The sequence below is a fragment of the Phascolarctos cinereus genome, unplaced genomic scaffold, assembly GCF_003287225.1.
Source record: "Phascolarctos cinereus isolate Bilbo 61053 unplaced genomic scaffold, phaCin_HiC Scaffold_5;HRSCAF=322, whole genome shotgun sequence".
Classification (NCBI taxonomy): Eukaryota; Metazoa; Chordata; class Mammalia; order Diprotodontia; family Phascolarctidae; genus Phascolarctos; species Phascolarctos cinereus.
Genome location: NW_027555958.1, coordinates 218,649,224 through 218,670,276, shown reverse-complemented (window position 1 = coordinate 218,670,276; position 21,053 = coordinate 218,649,224). Strand labels below are relative to the sequence as shown.

The 21,053-nt window shown below is 36.9% G+C and overlaps 1 protein-coding gene across 1 annotated transcript in view; it reads right to left on the bottom strand.

The window, feature by feature from the left end:
* The window catches only part of LOC144457583 (fibrocystin-like), a 268,575-nt gene that overhangs the window by 210,353 nt on the left and 37,169 nt on the right, over positions 1-21,053 (bottom strand). The window contains exon 4 of the mRNA XM_078155330.1: positions 5,418-5,555. Within this exon, the coding sequence (XP_078011456.1) occupies positions 5,418-5,555 (138 nt within the window). The remainder of the gene's footprint in view (positions 1-5,417; positions 5,556-21,053) is intronic.

The window sequence follows — 21,053 nt, the reverse complement described above, 5'->3', positions numbered from 1 at the left end:
ACAGATTTGTGGTTTCATAGAGATGAATATTTTGGCTAATGATACAGATTACAATCGATTCATGCTCTGCCTAACCTATGCAACTTTTATCTGAGTCCACTCATAAGCTCAACAAAAGGGTCTACCTAACATATTTCTTTGAATTCTTTTGACATCACTCAGATTTTGTTAAGACCATATGGGCTGCTCATAAACTATACCTCAATATCTCCCTTAGCCCATTTTGTTTTCATATCATGTATATACACTGTTTTTCTTAAATAATTTCTTTTTTTTTCCAATATGCTACTAAATGTTCACGTCCACAATGTTCCTCTTAATTGCCTGGTGGATGATCCTCAACTTCAATTCTTTGAGAATTGTCATGGTCCATGATTTATAACCACAGAACATCACTAGAAGAATATTTATATTAAAAATATGGGCCTTTATTTCAGGGAAAAGTTTGAAATTATTAAAGTAACTTTGCAATTTCTGAAAAGTAATTTAGCCCCAGCTTGCTTTCCAGCTTTTCAATTACAAACCTAATTCATTGTCCATATGTACTATCTGTTCTTATGTGTGCCTATGCATGTATGAACACCTAAATATGTTTGTGCGTGTGTGTGTGTGTATACATATTATATATATATATATATACAGAGAGAGAGAGATAAATGTCTGCAGATACATAGAGATCAAATATTGAAATCTATACAAGTTCTTACATTGCTCTCCATAACCCTTCCTGCCTCAAAACACACACACCATATGTTTATTTCTTCTCCATAGGTTTTCATCATACTGGTCTATCGTGGTAATATTCATCCCCTTTGTAGGATTATTAAGCATTTTTTGACCTTTATATATAAAGGAATTCCAAGCCTTTCTCCTGGGCCCTCTTCCATTCCCACGAGTTCGATTATTATCTCTTTATATGTGACTTACAAAAACCTACATATCCAGGCTTTATACTTCTCCTGATCCCTAGTCCCATGCTTCTAAATATCTATTGCATTTCTCCACATAGATCAATATCTTAAACTCACTCAATTTAACCAAACCTTAACTCGTTATCTTTTTCTTGGACTCATCTCTCTCCCAATTTCCCTGTTTCTATAGAAAGTACCGCCTCTCCTCCAGTCACCTAGGCTGATTATCTGGAGAGCATGTCCAGCATTTTACCCTCATGCACCTCCTCACACCTCATCCCTAGCCGCCTCATCGAGGGCAAGTCCAAACAAGGAAAGTTTCACAGCATCTCTCCCACCCACCTCCTTCTTTCTATTCCACACCAGTCACCCTAGTTCAGGCTTATCACCTCTCACCTGGACATTTACCTCCTAACTCATATACACATGTACATATGTGTCCCCTTGCATCTAGTCTCTCTCCTGTCTGATCCATTCTTCACATATAGCATTAGTATGACCATGTCACTCTCCTGCTTAAGAAGCTTCAGTGACTGCTTGTTTCCTCTCACATAACACACAAACTCATTACGGCATTTAAAGCACTTTACAATTTGACTCCATCTTATATTTCCAGGCTGATTACTCATTATTCCCTCTCATGTGCTCCGTGTCCTAGCCAAACGGGTCTATTCACTACTCATAATTCATGAAATTCCATCCCTTGCCCTCTTACTGCTTTTTGCACAGGCTACAACCTCCCTTTCTAGAATGTCCTCCTTTCTTATTTCTGTCTCTTGGAACCCCTAGCTTATCTCAAGGCTTAGATTAAGTACAACCTCATTCAAGACTGTATTATTCCAATCACTTTCACACACACACACACACATGCACATATATGTGTATGTATCTACATACACACATATATACATATGTATGTGTGTACATATACATACATATGCAAATATATGTATATGTGTGTATATCTCATGAGTAACCTCCCTCTGTTCCCCAGGAGGATGTAATCTCCTTGATATCAGGTAACGTTTTACATTTGTATCTATAGGGAAGTGGCTAGTTCATGAAAAATAATTTTAGGAAAATAAAGGAGCAAGGCTGACTTAGGTGAAATGAATGAAACATCATTCAACTCTGATAGAAATTAATCCATTGAAATGACTTTATTTCTATGTATGTTTTTAATAGTATACCCACAATTGGCATGTAGGACTTTGATTTTGCCAAAAATTTTTTTTCTTTTTCTTTTTTTTTTTTTGTTTTAGGCAACTGGGGTTAAGTGACTTGCCCAGGGTCACACAGCTAGTAAGTATCAAGTGTTTGGTCTGAGGCCGGATTTTTACTCAGGTCCTCCTGATGTCAGGGCCAGTGCTCTATCCACTGCGCCACCTAGCTGCTCTGATTTTGCCAAATACTTTAAAGCAAAGTTGTGGTACTTCCATTACACCTCACCAACAATAATCATTTTTTGCTACAACATTCAATCTTGAAAGCAGTGGGATACAATGGAAAGAGTATTATCTCTAGACCTGGATTTAAACCCCTACTGTGATGCTTACTTTTTGAACTTGGGTGAGTTATTTGTTGGCCAAGCTGCCTTCTCACCTAGGAATTTCTGTCTGTGCCTGGGGCCTTCTTATCCTGAAAAATCTCTCCACCATGCCAGGCCACTTCTCCTATTGCTGAGTTTCTTCCAGGGGATTCCAATTCCCTCCTGAATATGATTCTGACTTTCTTTAGACTTGCCACCATGACTAAGTTGACTTCTCGCACTGGAACTTTCCTTTGTGTATGTGGGGCCTTGTAACACTAAAACATCCTTTGGTCATAATCTGACCCCCTTTTCCCATTGGTGAGTTCTTTCTGGGTGCCTCCACTGTAAAGACAGGCCCACAATGGCCATGCTTCATTCACCTCCTGGCTATGATTATGACTAAGAACTTTGCTACCTCTTCCTCCATGTAGTAAGTCTCTTCCTCCCCCTCTCCCAAACTCTCACTTTTCAGCTCCCTTTTATGTTGTCTTCTTCCATTAGACTGTAAGCTCTTTGAGAACAGGAGCTCTCTTTCTGCCTGTATTTGTATCCCCTGCACTTAGCAGCATAGTACTTGGCACACAGTGAGAGCTTAATGAATATCTGTTACCTGAAGGGAGCTTAGTGGCCTCTGAGGTGCCTGTCAGCTCTGGATCTGTGATCATATGGTACATTCCTTTCAATTTGTATGATGACATTACAAAGTCAAAATACTGGAAGGTCTTTAAAGATTTCAAAAATACCATCAAACATATTAAAAGAGAATCATTGCACTGTGTGACGAATACTGGCCTGGGAGTTAGAAAATCTAGGTTGTGGTAATCTGTCACAAACTTACGTATGCTTGAAGAAAATGACCTCTCTAGGTTTCAATTCCTTCACTTATATAAATATAATAATAATAATAATAATAATAATATAATAATAATAATAATAATAATAATAAAAAATATCTGTATAGCACTTTGCCTTTTTTTACAAAGTTTTTACAAACTTTTCAAAGTTTACAAAGGACTTCACATATAGTTAATGTAATATAGGATATATGTAATATAATATGTACATAATATGCATATTTACATATAGTTGTACATATATTTATAATGAATGGATTATACTAGACCATCCCTCCCACCACTAACATTTCATGACATATTTTATGAAAGCCTAAAAAGCATTCACATTCTAGCAAGTGCTCTTCCATGAGCTGTTTGTTCCATGTGCAATCAAAGTAACACTTTGGGTGAAACTCAGTTTACTAAAAGCCATGATCAAAGTCCTATGAGAAACGATATAAACCTAACATATCTTTCTCTCACAAGGGTCTTACATGACCAATGAGAGTATTATTGAATAGGGGAACGGAAATGAAGCTGGCATCTGTCATGCAGATGTAGAGCTCTGAGCAAAGCTAGCCTAGTTAAAGCTGATATCTTCTGCCAGCACCGGGTGCCCTCAAAGGGAGGCCACCAAGAAATTCAGCTCCAGAAGGTTGGGCCTTGGATCAGATGGCATCAGATATCAGATCCTCTTTTGGCAGCACTCCGTGCCAATGTCCACATCTATTAAATCTATTTACTAAACAGTCTCATTATCTATTTCTTGTCGGGATTTCTTTAGGGTGTGGTGGAATTGGACAGATGGGTTGAAAGCCTTCCTTCAGGCACGGTATACACAGGATTGGACAGATGGGTTCGAAGAAGCTACCTCGAGGCCTGGAACACACAGGCAAAGGAGAAAAACCACCACCATTTTCTATAAAAGAGGGTTTTTTAAATAGTAGAGAATATGGTAAACAAAGAGAAGAGAATTGATATCACAAGTTAAAATAGCAAAGTAATAGAACATTACTCTTCAGGAACCATCTATGACAACTTGGTGACATATGTCACCTTCACTACAGAAGATCACATTCATTAAGCAAGCAGCATGGGACAACACTATGTAATTCCAAGAACCTATATATGATTTGTGAGTAGGGACAGCTTTACATAAGGGCAGAATATATATGTCTGAAGTGATTTAGCCCAAAAGTCCCATTTTCTATCTTCTGCGATTTTCTTTTACCTACCTCATATTCCCACCACTAGAGATTTATTCTTTTGGGTTAACTAATTTCTGTCTCCGAGAGTCCTCTTTTAATAAGCAACTATTCTCTGGAGGAGAAATCCATTAAAGAATTAACATTATATCCATGAATTAATTTCTCTAAGAATTAAAAAATAGATAGTCACATACATGAGAAAAGATGCGGTAAAAGGTCATAATAACAGGAATAATAGCTTATGTTTAAATAGAATTTATGGTTGGCAAGCTTTCTGTGCAACTATTATTGTCTCCATTTTATAAGTGAGGAAATGGAAGCATGGAGAGATTTTATGTAGAAAACCAAGATATGGAATTTATACCCTTCTGATGACAAGGCCAGTGCTCTTTTTTTTTAACTTGATTACTATTACATTATCACTATATCCTAGAATCATGTGATTTAGAAACTTTAGAAAAGATGTAGTCTGACTCTCATTTTACAGGTGAGGAAACTGAGACCTGGAGGGGAAAATAGGACAGCTAGGATTATGTCAGTTCCTCTGACTCTAAATCCATTTATTTTACCACTATACGAGAGAATGGGACAGAAAGTGAGTGTCATGCAAGCCTAGTATAGAGCAATTCATGGCAAGAAAGCCCTGAACACACTGATAGTCCTGGGTACATATGATCAGAGTGTAAATGAATGAGAGAATGTGGATGAGGAAAAGGGAAGTGGGAGTTCAAGGCTGGCAAGCTGCTTATGTCATGATTTTGCCTAGGGCTAGTCCTGTTTATGAACTGACTTATTTCCCTAGTCCTCAAAAAAAAAAAATCAATCCAACACGTGATTTAATATGGGACTAACTATTTCCCAGATTCCTCAACTTCAAAGCATGATTTGGCTACACTCCCCAAATCCCTGGCAATCTTTATATAAATCTTACCGACTTTCAGTTCACCACCTGCAACAATAATACAAGTTGCATTTAAAATGTTGCTCCGGTTCACAGGAAATTCTAGGGTTCCCAGAATATAGAGGCCTTTGAGAAAAGGAAGATCGGTGTCTACAAGGATGGTCCTGTCTGAGGAAGAAAAGATAGAAATCACTTAGAACCATGAGAAATGAGAAGAATCATCAGCCACTGCCCCCTCCTCACCCCGCTCCAGACAAACTTTATAAGGCCACCTACGAGCTCATTGGAACGCTTTTCTTTCTTTCTTTTTAAAAGAACCTTTGCTGATGACTTTTCATTTTATTTCACAGTCATTCTGGACACACCCCATCACATACTTGCAATCAGCTCTCATTATATGAATGAATATACATTAAGCAACACCAACTGACATGGTGACTGTGTCTGATGGTGCAGAGAATATTTGGTACCCTTCTTCCCCTCTCTCCACCAAAAGGAAGTCAGCTGCCTTTCATCATCTGCTCTCCAGGGCCAAGATTGGTCACATGATACTTTTTTTAGGACTTCTGTGACACTCAAGTGTCACATGTGTGATAGGTTTGTTTGGTTTCCTTTAATTTTTTTCTTTTCCCAAAGAAGAACCTTTTTCTTGAAAAGTTAGGAGAAAACATGGTATAAAGGGGAAATGGGCTAGATTTTTAGTCAGATGACCTGGATTCATAAGCTATCTCTGGCACCTTTATCTGTGTGACCTAGAAAAAGCCATTTAGCTTCCCTGTGACTCAGTTTCCTCATCTGTAAAATGAGGATCAATCAATAAACATTTATTAAGCACCTACACTGTGTTAAACACTAAGGATACAAAAAGAAGCAAAAGATAGTTCCTGCCCTCAAGGAGATTACAGTCTAATGGGGAATGATAATAATAGAGTTGTTATAAGCATTAAATAGCTAATATTTATAAAGCACTTTGCAAACCTTAAAGGGATATATAAATTCTAGCTATTATTCATTATTTTTATTATCACTGTCATCATTATTATTAATTCATTAAAGGAACTTTATTAGTAAAAACACACCCCTCCAAAAAAAATGTGACCTAGAGTAAGTTATGTAGGGATACAAAAAGAAGAAAAAGACAATCCCTGCCCTCAAGGAGCTTATAATATAATGGGGATGATAATAATGGAATTGTTGTAGGGATCAAAAGAGATAATATTTGTAAAGCACTGTGCAAACCTTAAAGTGCTATGTAAACTCTAGCTATTATTTATTATTATCATTACTATTATTAATTCATTAAAGGAATTTAATTAGCAAAAAATACAGCAAAAATAGTGTGAACTACAAGTCATTTGAGGATACAAAATGTGTCAGCTAATTCAGCAAAGGGATTTTATTAGTAAAAATACAAAACTAAATCAATAGTTAATAAACACTTTATAACTGTTTAACATGAATAGTGCACAAAATAATTTCATGCTAACACATAATTGGCTTGTACTTAAATTTAAACCCACAGACGTATTCACTGTCCTTTTTCATTGTTTCACTTCAAATCGAGTCTATTTCTTTTTTAATCTCCTGGAGCGCTGGTGCAGCTCATGGGGATCCCTACCACACCTGTTCTTCATTTCCTCTTTCATCTCAGCAGCTTCCTTATAACTTCAGTAGCTAGAACTTGTACTCATTGACTTTGTAGCAAGTTACAGTGCAGCGAATGATGAATAATGGATATGTATTTTAAAACAATGTCAATATTTCATGGACTCTAAAGTACTACTCTCTGAAGTCTGTTGTAATTCAACAAGAATCAAGGATTCGGAGTAAGTTTGCCTGTGAAAACCTAGTACTTAAAATCATCAACATCTGCAAGGCTTTTTCAGTAGTGATCATGTTGCCTTAAACCTAATTCTTACTTCAATGAACATTTTTTTCTCTTTAAAAATTTTTATGTAACTCCCTGTGTATATTAGCTTTCCATGAATTATTTCTCAATAGCTTTATTGGTTCTTTGGCATTTTAAAAAGCACTATACTTTCTCTTTTCTTACTAAAATTCACAAGATTTTTAGTAATTGATAGGAATTTACCAAATGATAGGAAGTTACCAAAAAGGCTCATATTGAAGAAAAATCTTTCATTTTCTCCCCTCCTTGCTTCATAAGATCAAATGTGGGGCTAAAAAGGACTCTGGAGGCCTTCTTTTCCAACTTCCTCCTCTTATAAAGGGGTAACCAAAGAGGTTAAGTGGCTTTTCCAAGGTCACACACATTATAGGTGTTAGATGTAAGATCCAAACCCAGATCCTGGCTCCAGACCTAGTGTCCAGAAAACATTAAGTCACTGGATAGAGAAGAGGGATGACTGGCAGGATCTGCCTGGCTAGTACTGATAATGGCTATACAGATACATGGGCAGCAGAGTTGGACCTAAACAATGAATCTAAGCTTTGTGGCAGGCTCCATAGAGGAAGACTAGTTCTAAATTTAAAGACTGCATTTGTTTGAAGACCTCTACCATTACAACTTGTTTTACAGTTGCCTCTGAGTTCAGCCTAGCCAGGAAAGCTGACCTCTCTCCTTTCTGACTTTTGACCTATCTTATTGACCACACATCTATCTCTTCTTCCTGATACTCAGCATTGATTTCTGCCCCCTACAATCTACCCCCTTCATTCCTGGTTTGGCTGTTTCTCTTCCTTCACTGAACTATCCTCATTTCTATTTTGACTTGGATATACTGGCCTCTGACCACATATCATCTAAACCCTAGCCTCAGTAGCCAATTACATTACCAACATATTGTCCGAAGCCTCCTGCTGTATTCTCATGTGCCCATTATGAACAATAGCCAGCCTAACTATTAACTCAGTCAAAGTGGGACAGACCAAGTGCAAACCCAAGCAACAGCATGCCTTCACTGAAACTATTATGGCAATACAGGAGCAATCAGTCAGAACAACTTATTAGCAAAATTCATTTATAGAATATACATCAGAAAAACTCAGCAGCACCAGATGAATGATTAATCATTAGGGAATATACTTTTGTTTTAGTCACAGCAACTCAAAACTATCTACTAAGGTATGGAGGGGGTTTAATGTTCATGAGAGCAGGGAGTCACCACACGAATGAAATCACAGCTCCTCAACATATTTGGAAGTATAAGCATATTAAAAGGAAGAATTGACAGTAAAAGTCAAGGTGCCCACCATGTTGCTATTACCACTGCTTAGTCACAGCATTTTACTATGTCAGTGACCAATCCTTCCTCCTTAGACCAATCCTTTCTCCTTAAGGAATTGAGTATTGGCATATGGAGGGAACCATCTGGGCTTTCTGTGACTCAATGGGAGGCTGATGAGGGAGATGATCTGGAAAGGGGCTAGCAAAAGAACTAATGAGCTCCAGATGTAATTAAAGACTGACGCTCACCCTAAGGGGCTCAGGACAGGACATGTTGCCTCTTGGTTCTAAATCACACCCTCTTACCAGTTGATCAATCCATCACACAATAAATAACCAATCTCTTTCCCTACCATCTTTTGCATTCCCTTTCCAATGTTTCTTTGGGTTTTTGCCAGAAAGGCTATGCCTGACAGAGGGGTAACCTTTGGGGTAAGGAGGAGGAGAATAAAAATGCAATTTTAATACCTAGCAAATTGAATAATTACTGCAGTTTACCAATTATTCATCTACCATATGCAAGAGGAAAGGCAAAAAATGACATAGCACCCTTGACTCTGGATCTAAAGACAGGAAGATCTGGGTTCTCAGATACAAGTTCTGTGAGTCTGTACAAGTCACTTAACCTATCTCACCTTTAATTTTGCCACCAGTAAAATGGATATAATTATGGCAGCTATAAAGGGTACTTGTGAGGACCAAACAATATAAAGTACTACACAAACCTTAAATTTCTGTATCAATATTAGCTGTTATTTATTATTATTACTACCATTATTATCATTACGATATCAACCAAAACCAGAAGCATTTGTTCTTTAACAGACAACCTAGCTATAACAACATCAACCTCCATGTAATCTGGAATAGATCATTGTCCAAAACTGCAGACCATGAATGTGTGTCTCACACATAACTATCTAACAAGTTACCACTGGAGATGTCTCTCAGAAGTCCACAGCCTCTTTTAGGATGGAAGTCATTTGGACACTCTAGTAACAAAGAACTCAATATAGTCTCCACATTAGGCTTAAACTCATTTCTTCTTTCAACCAAGTTGGGAATCAAGGTCACTATTGTGCAACATTCCAAGAGTCTGACACTTCCCTAAATCTTGTTGTAATGGGATCAAGGGCAAAGGGCACAGAGCCTGGGAATAATGATAGGGTCACATGTACATGCATAATTCAGTGCAGTCTTACTGTTTATATGGCAGTCAATGGAGTTAATAAGCTCCATAACTTAGGTAGAAAAGCACTTTCTACTACAACCGTTCTATTGTCCTTGATGTATTCTAAGTCCCATCTTAACACAGGAACAGAGAGCTCTGAATACCAAATGAAAGTTACAAAATGCAGGACTAATTATAATTATCAGTCGTTCAGAATTTCCTGAAATTTCTTTGTACAAAGTAAAAAATGTCAGAATTTTTTACTGATCCAAGTTTCAGGGTTTTTCATTTTTGTTTTTGGTTAGTGCATATTAGAAAAAAGTTACAATGTTTCAAGTGACTAAAAAATTACAAGGTTTTTTCTTTCAAAATACTGTTTCTCTTTTTGAACTGAAAAGAAACTTCATAAAAATAATTTTCACACTGAGAGTCGGGGTATGTTGTTGCCTCTGGAGGAGACATCTCTTGTTAGAGCAGTGGTTCTTATCCTAAGGTTTGTGAGTACATGCATGAGTATATGAGTTTGTATGCATGTATGTATCTATATGCACATATATGTGTATATTCACCTGTGGATACATACATACATACGTGTATATGGACCTCTAAGTTCCTATGCCTGCACATATGTATATATGTGCATATTTCCATACATGTATATACACATGTACAAGTTTAGATATATGTTGATAATTGCATTTCAATATCATTGGTTTCCTTTGTAATCCTGTGTATTTTTTTTGTGCCTTTAAAATCATTCCAAGAGGAGGTTTCATCAGACTACCAAAAAAATTTAAGAACCCCTGCTTTACAGAATCTACTTGTTCTTTCAAATGAGGCAACATCTTAATTTATGAGGAGGGTAGATACATCCAGAAAACAGTATTCTAAAAAAGGAAGACTGCTTCTTGCATATAAATAGCCCTTAAAGATGAAAGGTTAAATTGATTGATAATCATTTCAAGTCACACTAATTTATGGAGCTGCTGGAATTTGATCTTCTGAGGAGCTTACCCTCCTATAGATCTATTAGAATAAATAACAATTAAGAGATAGAAACTTCTTTTTATAACCCAGCTCTTTTCAAAGAGTTGCTAACTTCATAGCCTGTCTAATTCACAGTGGTCATTTTCCTGTCATCATCTTTCCGATTATTATTTTTTCCACACTGGCCCTGTGTATGACTCGGACCATAAAAATCTTTTCCACTACTCAGAATCATTCTTAGGAAAGGACTGCTGTTTGTGTAGTCATGAAAACAGTGCAGCAAAATGTGGGGAAAGTCCCATTCTACTTGCTAATACATAGTTAGGATGAATCAAACTTAGAGCTGTGAAAAGCCAGAAAGGGAACAAGGTTGACATAGGGAAAGAAGAATAGACAAAATAAGAACTGTATAATTTTGCCCCCAAAGTTTTAAAAAATCAAGTTCTTTTAGATCAATGAATAAAATGTTTAAGCTAAGGTATTCCTATATTGCTGATTGCTCTTAACTCCCCAAAATGTTTTCTCTATAGGAAGATTTATATGTTAAGCTTTCTGCAGCATCTTATTATTATAATGCTTATACACTGAAGACAAGCTGTAAAAGACAGGCATCAAATGTAAGAACAAGATGAATTGCAACTTTCCGAGAAGCAGCTTTCCGAGAAGGGAGTCTTCTTACTGACTCTGAATTTTCAAGTTGAAAGATAGATTTTTGTTCTCCTGATGAGGAATCAAAGGACTGAGATGGGATAATGCCAGTAGCACTCGTTCAATCTTGAAGAGATTTATTAAAAGGAGTCTAACTTTTTCTCTAATGTCACAGGATGAAGAAGAACAAGACTAAATTTTCCAAAGCTAGAAGTTAGAACCTGGCTCCACTTTGCCCTTTGACCTTGAGATCATTGAAAAAGAAAGTGTGCTTTATCATTAGATAAAAAGGTTTTTTTAATGTATTTAAATTCAGAATTAAAGAAACTATTTAGCTGCATTCACATATTTTCATGCTTTTTAATACCTTGAAATCTCCAATTGCACTGTTTTCCCCAATGCAGATTGTTTCCTTTAGACTTTATAAGTTATGCATTCCAAATGTAATCATCAGTTGATTTCTAATCTGAGGATGAGCCAAAGTTAGACTGATCTACAGATGATAAAGAGAATCAATGTATCTTCAGAAAAATAAATTCTTGATCTTGAACTGGGAGGAATTTTTCAAAAGTCATCTATTCTAATGCTCTCAGATAAGAAAACTGAGGCAAAAGGTTAAGTGACTTGCTTGAAATAATAAAGGCAGTGATGGAGGGGAGTTTTTGAACCCAGATCTTCTGCCTCCAGAGTGATTGTTCTAGGTCAAACACAGTATGATAACTGCTGTAAATGTACAAAGAACAATAGAACTGGCATCAGAAGAGCTAGGCTATTCTGACCAATATAGACAATATCTGCTAGTCTATCTCTACCATGTATCTTTATTTTTTTTTCTTTTTCTATTCTTTTTCTTCCTTTATTCTTTGCTTCCTTCCCCTTTCTTCTCTCCCTCTCTCCCTCCCCTTTTTCCTTCCTCCCTCATCCTTTCTTCCTCTCATCTTTCCTTCCTTTTCTTTCTCTTCATTTTCTTCCTTCCTTCCTCCTTCCCTTCCTCCCTTTCTTTCTTTCTTTCTTTCTTTCTTTCTTTCTTTCTTTCTTTCTTTCTTTCTTTCTTCCTTTCTCTCTCTCTTTCTTTCTTTCTCTCTCTCTTTCTTTTTTCCTCTTTTCTGAATGGAGTGGTACCACACCTGTGAATTCATTGGTGTAGCAATGGGTTTGAAGCAGGGAAGAGTTCCAAGTCCCAGCACTGTCTCTTGCTAGTTTCTTACTGATAGTATAACTATGAGCAAGTCATTTAATATCTTTAAGCTTCATCTTTCTCATATGCAAAAAGGAGATAGTAACATGATGAGTACACAGGGTGGTCATGAGGAGAACATTATGTAAAATATAGAATATTATATGATGTGAGTTATTAAATCATCTTCTTAGAGAGACCTACTCTAAAGCCTTGATGTGGATGTGACTTTGGGCCTTCAAAGATTATACCAGTAGAGTATGAGCTCAGGCAGGTCTACTCAAGATGGATATGACTAGGGATAACCTGCATATCTTTTGTCTAAGCACTAGCCTAGCTAGGTTCAGAGGGCTTCTTTACCACGTTGGTACAGGGTCATGAACCATCTACTAAATTGCACAAGGTCAAAATCCATTTCTGGAGAGAATGACCGTATACAGAAAATCATGGATCTTTGAACTATGACATTACATAAATTATAATGATACTCCAGTATTTTCTGAGACAAACATCTAGTTAGTTATATTTAGCATTGAGGCTAGCAATATAATATGGATATGGATAGCTGTTTGCAGGGCACTCAAATCCCACTACTAAGTTTTAATGAACTCTGTTATCTGTTACTAAATTCATACATGAGGTAGCAAAATATTGATACTCAAATTATTAAAGCAAGGGTTCTTAACCTTTTTATGTATAATGACCTCCATTACCAGTCTAGTGAAACATAGATTTTCATTTAAGAATAATGCATTTAAATGTATAAAATAAAATACATAGGATTACAAAGGAAACCAGCAATATTGAAATATATGTATCAAAATGTTAAAAAAAAACACCTCAAGTTCATGGACCCCAGACTAAGAACCCTTGCTGACAGAATGATATTTATCTTTTTTAAATTCCCCTCAGGAACACAATTGCTTGAAAATAAACCATTCCCAGACTCTAAGTTATTCCTAGAGAGGAAAAAGCTGATTTTCAAATTCTGTCAAATGAGGCAAGCATTTTCAAGTGAAATTGATGAGACAGTTCCATGCGTCAACAGTTTTAGTAGATGAAGCCCTTTCCTTTTTGTCTTTAGCAATTTTCAGAAAATAAGAGCTTTCTGTATCTATTTGACAGAGAAAAGAACAATAAGTCCAGACATCATAACTATTTTTAATAACATCAACAGTTTCTTCTGTTCTCAAATATCTGTATGCTTCTCACGAGGTGGGGAAAAAAAAAACTATGACACACAGGATTTCTTATAGTTAAAACAGCTGTTTGCTCCATTTGTCACAAATAAGTAAAAATAATTAAAAATAAGTTCAACACCATTCATCAAGAATTTATTATACACTTACTATGTGCCAGGGACTATGCTAGATAGTAGGGTGATAAGGAGACAAAATTGATATTGTGCACTTACTGTGTATCAGGGACTATGTTAGCTCATGGGGAAATGAGGAGACAAAAAATGAAAGCTATTGCCTTTAAGGAGCTTACATTCTACTGCAAATTGGCAATTTTTTTTACCTCATCTAAATAAACTATACTTTTAAATCAAACATTGCATATGCAAGTTGTATTTCATGCTTTAATGAATGACTGTTGAATTTGAGTTAATTAATTTTTTTTTCCTAATGCTCTACTAGTAAAAGGTTTGCTTGGTGGCTTCTACAGAATTGGGAAAAGTTTTGAGTATAATCCTAGGCTCATGGGATAAAAGGAAGGGACTTTAGATGCTGAGTTCAACACACTGATTTTGTGAGCTATCAATGGATTGCCTACTAACAACTAACCTACCTAAATCCTGAAGAGCACAGAATAAAAAGTCTGCCAAATGATAATGAATTTTTTTAGCCATAGCAACTTCTTCAGAACTTCTGTCTTTATTTTGAGCTGGAATCTGCATCACTTTAACTTCTACCTTTTTCTTATAGTTCTGTCTTTTGGGGCCAAACAAATTAATTTAAATCCTCTTCAAAATGGCAGTCATTCAATACCAGAAGAGTGATTATGTGCCTATTATATATTATCTTCCCCAGACCAAATAATTATCTTCAATCCCTATAAAGATTCCTCCTTTGGCATGGTTTTGAAACCTTTCACCATCCTGGTGAATGCTCACTTGGGGACCCCAACTGAGATGTGAAATAGAATGATGTTAAATTCAGATGCACCATGAAAGCCAAAGGGCTCTTTCAGATCTGCATTAACTATTCTTAACATCATAATCATAACTGAGTTTGGCTAACATTGATATGGGCATCCCAAATTCCCATATGTGTCTATGATACTGCACTCCCAAGGTACCTGAAATTCTCAAAACTAGGAATTTTTTGGTGCAGTTATAGCATCCTTTTGCCTTAACTCTTTTTTGGTTCATGGATCCCTTTTTACAGTCTTCTGAAACCTATGGACCTCCTCTCAGATAAATATTTCTTCAATATATCAAATAAAATATAGAATTTCTAGCCTGGATGGCAGAGTAAAAGAAGGGACCCATCTGAACTCTACCAAATTCCCTTGATTTTTTTTTTAAATGCCTCAAATTAAATTCGGGAGGGGCAGAACCAACAACAGGATGGAGTGAAAGAGTTTTCTAGCTCAAAATAATTTAGGAGGTCAACAGGAAGAATTGGTCTCACTGGGGTAGTGGCTGGGCCTGGAGCACAGTGTGCTACAGGAGTGCCCCAGCAAGACAGTAGCAGGCCTTTGAGGCAGCTGCAGTAGTGGCAGCATCAGCAGCTCTCAGTCCACAGATGGTAAGGGGATTGGACAATTGATCAGGAGTTTACAGAGAACACTTTGCTGGTACAGGGTACAAGAACTTGTCCCATTGCCCATACACCATTCCAGATTGTAGTCCCAGGGCAATTTTCTCTAATAAAAGTCCCGTTTCTCAAATATATAGAGAAATGAGTCACATTTATAAGAATATAAGTCACTGAAGAAATCAAAGCTATTTATAATCATATTAGAAAATGCTCTAAATCACTATTGATTAGAGAAATTAAAACAACTCTGAGGAACCATCTCACACATATTACATTGACTAATATGACTGAAAAGGAAAATGACAAATATTGGTGGGGATGTGGAAAAATTTAACACTAATGTACTGTTGATGAGGTTATATACTGATTTAACTATTCTGGAGAGCAATTTGGAACTACGCCCAAAGGGCTATAAAACTGTGCATATTCTTTGATCCAGCAATACCATTACTAGGTCTATATCTCAAATAAGTCAAAGGAAAAGAAAAATGACTTGCATGTACAAATATATTTACAGCAGCTCTTTTTGTGATAACAAAGAATTGGAAATTGAGGGGATGCTTATCAATTGGGGAATGGCTGGGTGAGTTGTGGTACATGATTGCAATGCAATACTATTGTGCTACAAGAACTGATGAGCAGTATTCTTTCAGATAAACTGGGGAAGACTTATATAGATTAATACAAAGTGAAATGAACAAAACCAAGAGAACATTATACACAGTAACAGCAACATTGTACAATGGTCAATTGTGAATAACTTAGCTATTCTAGCAATACAAGACAATTCTGAAGGACTTATGATGAAAAATTTTATCCACCTCGAGATAAAGAACTAATGGAGTCTGAATGCATATCAAAATATGTTTGTTTGTTTGTTTGTTTTTACTTTCTTTATTTTTCTTGGATTTTTTGTCATTTTTTTGCAATATGGCTAATATGGAAATATATTTTGTATGACTTCACATGTACAATCTATAGCAAATTACTTGCCTTCTCAAAAAGGGTAAAGGGGAAAAAAGGAGAGAATTTGGAGCTCAAAGTTTTAGAAAATGACTTAAAAATATAAAATGCATAGGAACATAAAGGAGTCCAACTACAATTAATACATTTATCATAATATTTTAAAAAGTTCATGTACCCCAGGTTAAGACCCTTATCTCTAGGAGGTCCCTAGAGAAGATTTACTAACAAGGTACCCTGGATTCCTTCATCAGGTTGCATAGCAAAGGAAAAAAAAACCTGGAGAAAAAGTGACACCACACAAGTTTTGCTTGGTGAGTTGAATAGGAAAAGGGAAATCAGTAAAACTTGCTAGTATTTTGTCTCTAATTGCCTTTAAAATAATTTTTAAAAACTCCTTGGGGAAGGGGGAAACAGAAACAAAAAATTCCTGTGAAGTAAGTGAAGTTTGTCTTTGATGTTCCCTAATCCAAGCCTTCCTTCCCTAACTCCTTCTTTCCAGTACCTACAACTTCACAAGATAGGAAATTAGGGCCCCAATGCTGCTTTCAAATTGTCAATATTCTACCATTAATCCCCTTTCCAGTCCCAAGACATCAATTAACCGGCATGTATTAAGTACCTGTTATGTGTCAGGTACTGTCCTAGATGCTAGCATTACAAATGCAAAAATAAACAAACAAATTGAAAATAAATAATTCCTAATGTCAAGAAGTTTACATTCCTCTGAGGTACCACCTCACACCTATCAGATTGGTTAATATGACAAAAAAGGAAAATGTTGGATGTTAGAGGGGATGTGGGCAAACTAGGACACTAATGCACTGTTGGTGGAGTTGTGAACTGATCCAACCATTCTGGAGTGTAATTTGGAACTATACCCAAAGGGCTATAAAACTGTGCATACCCTTCAATCCAGCAATACCACTACTAGGTCTACATTCCAAAGACATTCAAAAAAGGGAAAAGGACCTATTTGTACAAAAATATTTATAGCAACTATTTTTGTGATGGCTAAGAATTGGAAATCAAAGGGATGCCCATCAATTGGGGAATGGCTAAACAAGCTGTGGTATATGATTTTAATGGGATATTATTGTGCTATAAGAAATGAGAAGCAGGATGATTTCAGAAAAGCCTGAAAAGACTTAAATTAACTGACGCATAGTAAAGTGAACAGAACCAGGAGAATATTGTACTTAGTAACCACAACATTGTTCAATGAACTGTGAATGACTTAGCTATCCTTAGCAATACAATGATCCAAGACAATCCCAAAGAACCAATGATAAACCATACTATCTGCCTGCAGAGAAAGAACTGATATTGTTTGAATACAGATTGAAGCATTTCACTTTCTTTCTTTTTTTATTCCAGTCTTGTACAAAATGACTAATGTGGAAATATTTACATAATTGCACAGGTATAACCTACATCTGGTTGCTTACCATCTCAGGGAGGGGAGGGATGGAGAGAGGGATGGAATTTGGAATTCAAAACTTTAAATAAAAATGTTTTTATAAAATAAGTTTTCATTCCATTAGAGATGACATGTCCAAAGAGGTATATTCTGAAGATCTGCAAAATAGTGTTTAGGAAGGGAGGGCACTAGAATTTTTGAGGACTTCTACAACTTAGAGGAGAGGGGGGAATGTATTCTGGGCATAGAGGATAGCAAGTACAAAGTTAATAAGTCAGGAGATGGGGTGTTATCTATGAGGAACAGAGAGAAGGCCAGCACACCCCTGTATTGTTCTATAAATTTTGCTTGAATTTAGTGGCAGTGAAGAAGAAGGCTCAGGGAATGAAGTCATCATCAGACTGGAGGTATGGTGACTTTAGGCCAATAATAATAATAATACCAACAACAATAACTGGCATTATAAAGTGTTTTAAGGCTTGCAAAGTTCTTCACATTCATTATCTCAACTGAAATTTACAACACCCTTGTTTCTCAGGTATTCTGGAAATAGCATTAACCTCACTGCAATACCAGAAAACCATTTATACAATTACTTCAGAGGCTAGAATATTTCCATAGTGATATAAAAGATTTAGTGTACCTCCTAAATTGTTAGTTTCCCACCAATATTTTCCTCTATCTGCACTTATCATTTTATTTTTGAAGGCAATTCCCTGGTAGAAAACACCCTCCACCAATATATACCTGCAGAATAGCAACTGTTCTCCAACTTACAGTCTTGGGTCACTTGGGTTTCGGATTCCTAGGTCGTAAGTTCAACAATTTGCACTAAGTGACACAGCTTGCACGTGTCAGAGTCAGGACTTGAAAGCAGGTCTTTGTACCTCTAAGACCTCTAAGGTTCTCATTCACAGGATATGACACATTGGATATAAATTAGCCAGTCATAACTCTCCACCAAATAGCTTAATTTAGACCACCTTGTCTACAGTCAACAGTCTCAGTAGACAATGCCATTTTCTCATCACTGCCGTTCCTCTGATAATTATGCATACAAAAACAAAAAGCAGGTGCTTGCAAACTATGCAAATAAGAGAAAGTAACCCCTGAAACCATTTCACTGCAAACAGAAGATCCAGCAAGCTGCTTCAATGTTAAAACCATGGGAGGTCTGTGAACTGCTGTGGTGCTAAACCACAGGAGGCCTATGAGTTGAGGAAGGTGGTAAATCCTAGGAGAGCCATGAACTGCTTAGTTGGCAAACCACACCAGGCTTATCAATTCCTCAGGTGCTAAGCCACAGGAGGTCAATCAACTGCTCAGGTGGAAGGAGTAAGAAGGAAGCAAGCTGTTCTTAAATGAAAGGCTACCAGCTCACCAGGGGGGCCAAGATAATGAGGTGAGCCTACTGAGAACACTAGATGGCGGAGAACTCTATTTAAGAGGGGAGGGAGCCCCCTCTCTCCCAGTTGATACATCTTTTTACTTGGATGAGTCCCATAGCACACAGAAGAAGCCTCTGGAGCAGTGTGAGTCCTAACTGGTTTTATCTCCTGAGTCAAGAGGATTACCATGGAGAGCGCCAAGCCCAGTTACTACGTACAGCTTATCTTGTAGGACGTACACCTCTGCTCTGGGAGCTGTCTCATATTACATAGGCCGCTAGATGGCGCAGTGGATGAAGCGCAGGGTCTGGGGTCAGGGAGACCTGAGTTTCGTTCTGTCATCAGACACTTATTTGCTGTGTGACCCTAAGCAGGTCATTTAACCTCTGTCTTAGTTTCCTCCACTGTAAAATTGAGATTATAGTGGCACCTTCCTCCCAGGGTTATCATGGGGATCAAATGATAAAACAGTGCTTAGTCTAATGCTTGGCACATAACAGGTACTTCATAAATGCTAATTTCCTTTCAACTCTTGTGTCTCGCCTAGTAAGAATATACCTTCTGTATGTACTTGAAAACTCTCCTGATACCCCTAGTTATTACTGCTCACTCCTTCCTCAAATTACCTTGCTTTTCTTCATTTACAGTTATTCCTTCCCACATCAAGACAGTCTCCATTATGGTTTCAATATATCACAAGTGAGCATGAGAAATTGAATGGGAATTTGGGGGGAGTTTTGCAGAAGCCATAATCAACACACGAAGGCCAGCAGATGAAAGAGAAAGTTTAGAAACTCTGTTTCATACAGTATTTTGGTTTAGCATTGACCTACATGTAGCCTATGAACAAATGACCTAAATTTTACAATAAAGTACTGTAAACATCCCATAAAAGAAAAAGAAAAAGAAAAAAATTCAGACTTCTCTGGTACAAAGGGAGGGCCAAAATATTTTACCAGATTTTCCAGGTCATGGGTATGCTGGACCCCTAACCACAGTGATGTGGGAGGTATAACTGTACTTATATATTACACCCCCTCAGTGAGAATGTAAGATCTTTGAAGACAAGGACGTTTTCTAAAAAACTGTTATTTCACCCAATATCTTGTATTATGTCTTTTCATGCAGTTTGTCTGGACTCTAAGCAGGGAATAGAACACAGATACTCTCACCCCTGTTCCCCTGAGAAGCTCTCTTTTCAATATCTTCCGTACGACTTTCGTTCACTGATATTTTTAAGATTTAGGTAAAAAGCAACAGCAGCAATCTCTTATGTTTCTATAGAAATAGGAACTGGACCTATGATTTTCTTTTTTTTTAATTTTTGTTTATTTAAATTTTAATTTATGATTTTTTAACCTATGATTTTCATCAGTATAAGCCTTACAGGGGCAGACAAACTACAGCTCACAGATATTTGGCCTGCTGCCCATTTCTATACAGCTATGAGCAATATAATAAGCACTCTTAGCTCTCAGGCTGTACAAAAACATGTGACAGGCCAGAATTGGCCCACAGGTGGTAGTTTGCCAACCTCTGGATAAAGAATATCCTCTACCAATGCAGATCAGCATCTACCCTGAAATTTACAATTTTACAGAGTTACTTAGAGTACTGAACAGTTAAGTGATTTGCCAACGTTCATGTAGCTAGTATGTATCAGAGGCTAGACTTGAATCCAGGACTGCCTGACTTCAAGGCAGACCTTCTATCCACTACACCAAACTCCTTACACATATGTATAGCATTTCTTCATTTACAATAAAGCTTTCAGGTACATTAGTCCAATTTCATCCATACAACATCCTGACAAGTTAAGCACTGCAAGTAATAGACTACTTTTACAGATGAAAAAACTGAAGCTGAGAAAGATGATTTGTGCAAATGCACAAAGCTAGTCAGAGAATTTAACTTAGAGTTCCTGATTCCGTGTTTGGTGCACTTTCTGTAGATTACCTTC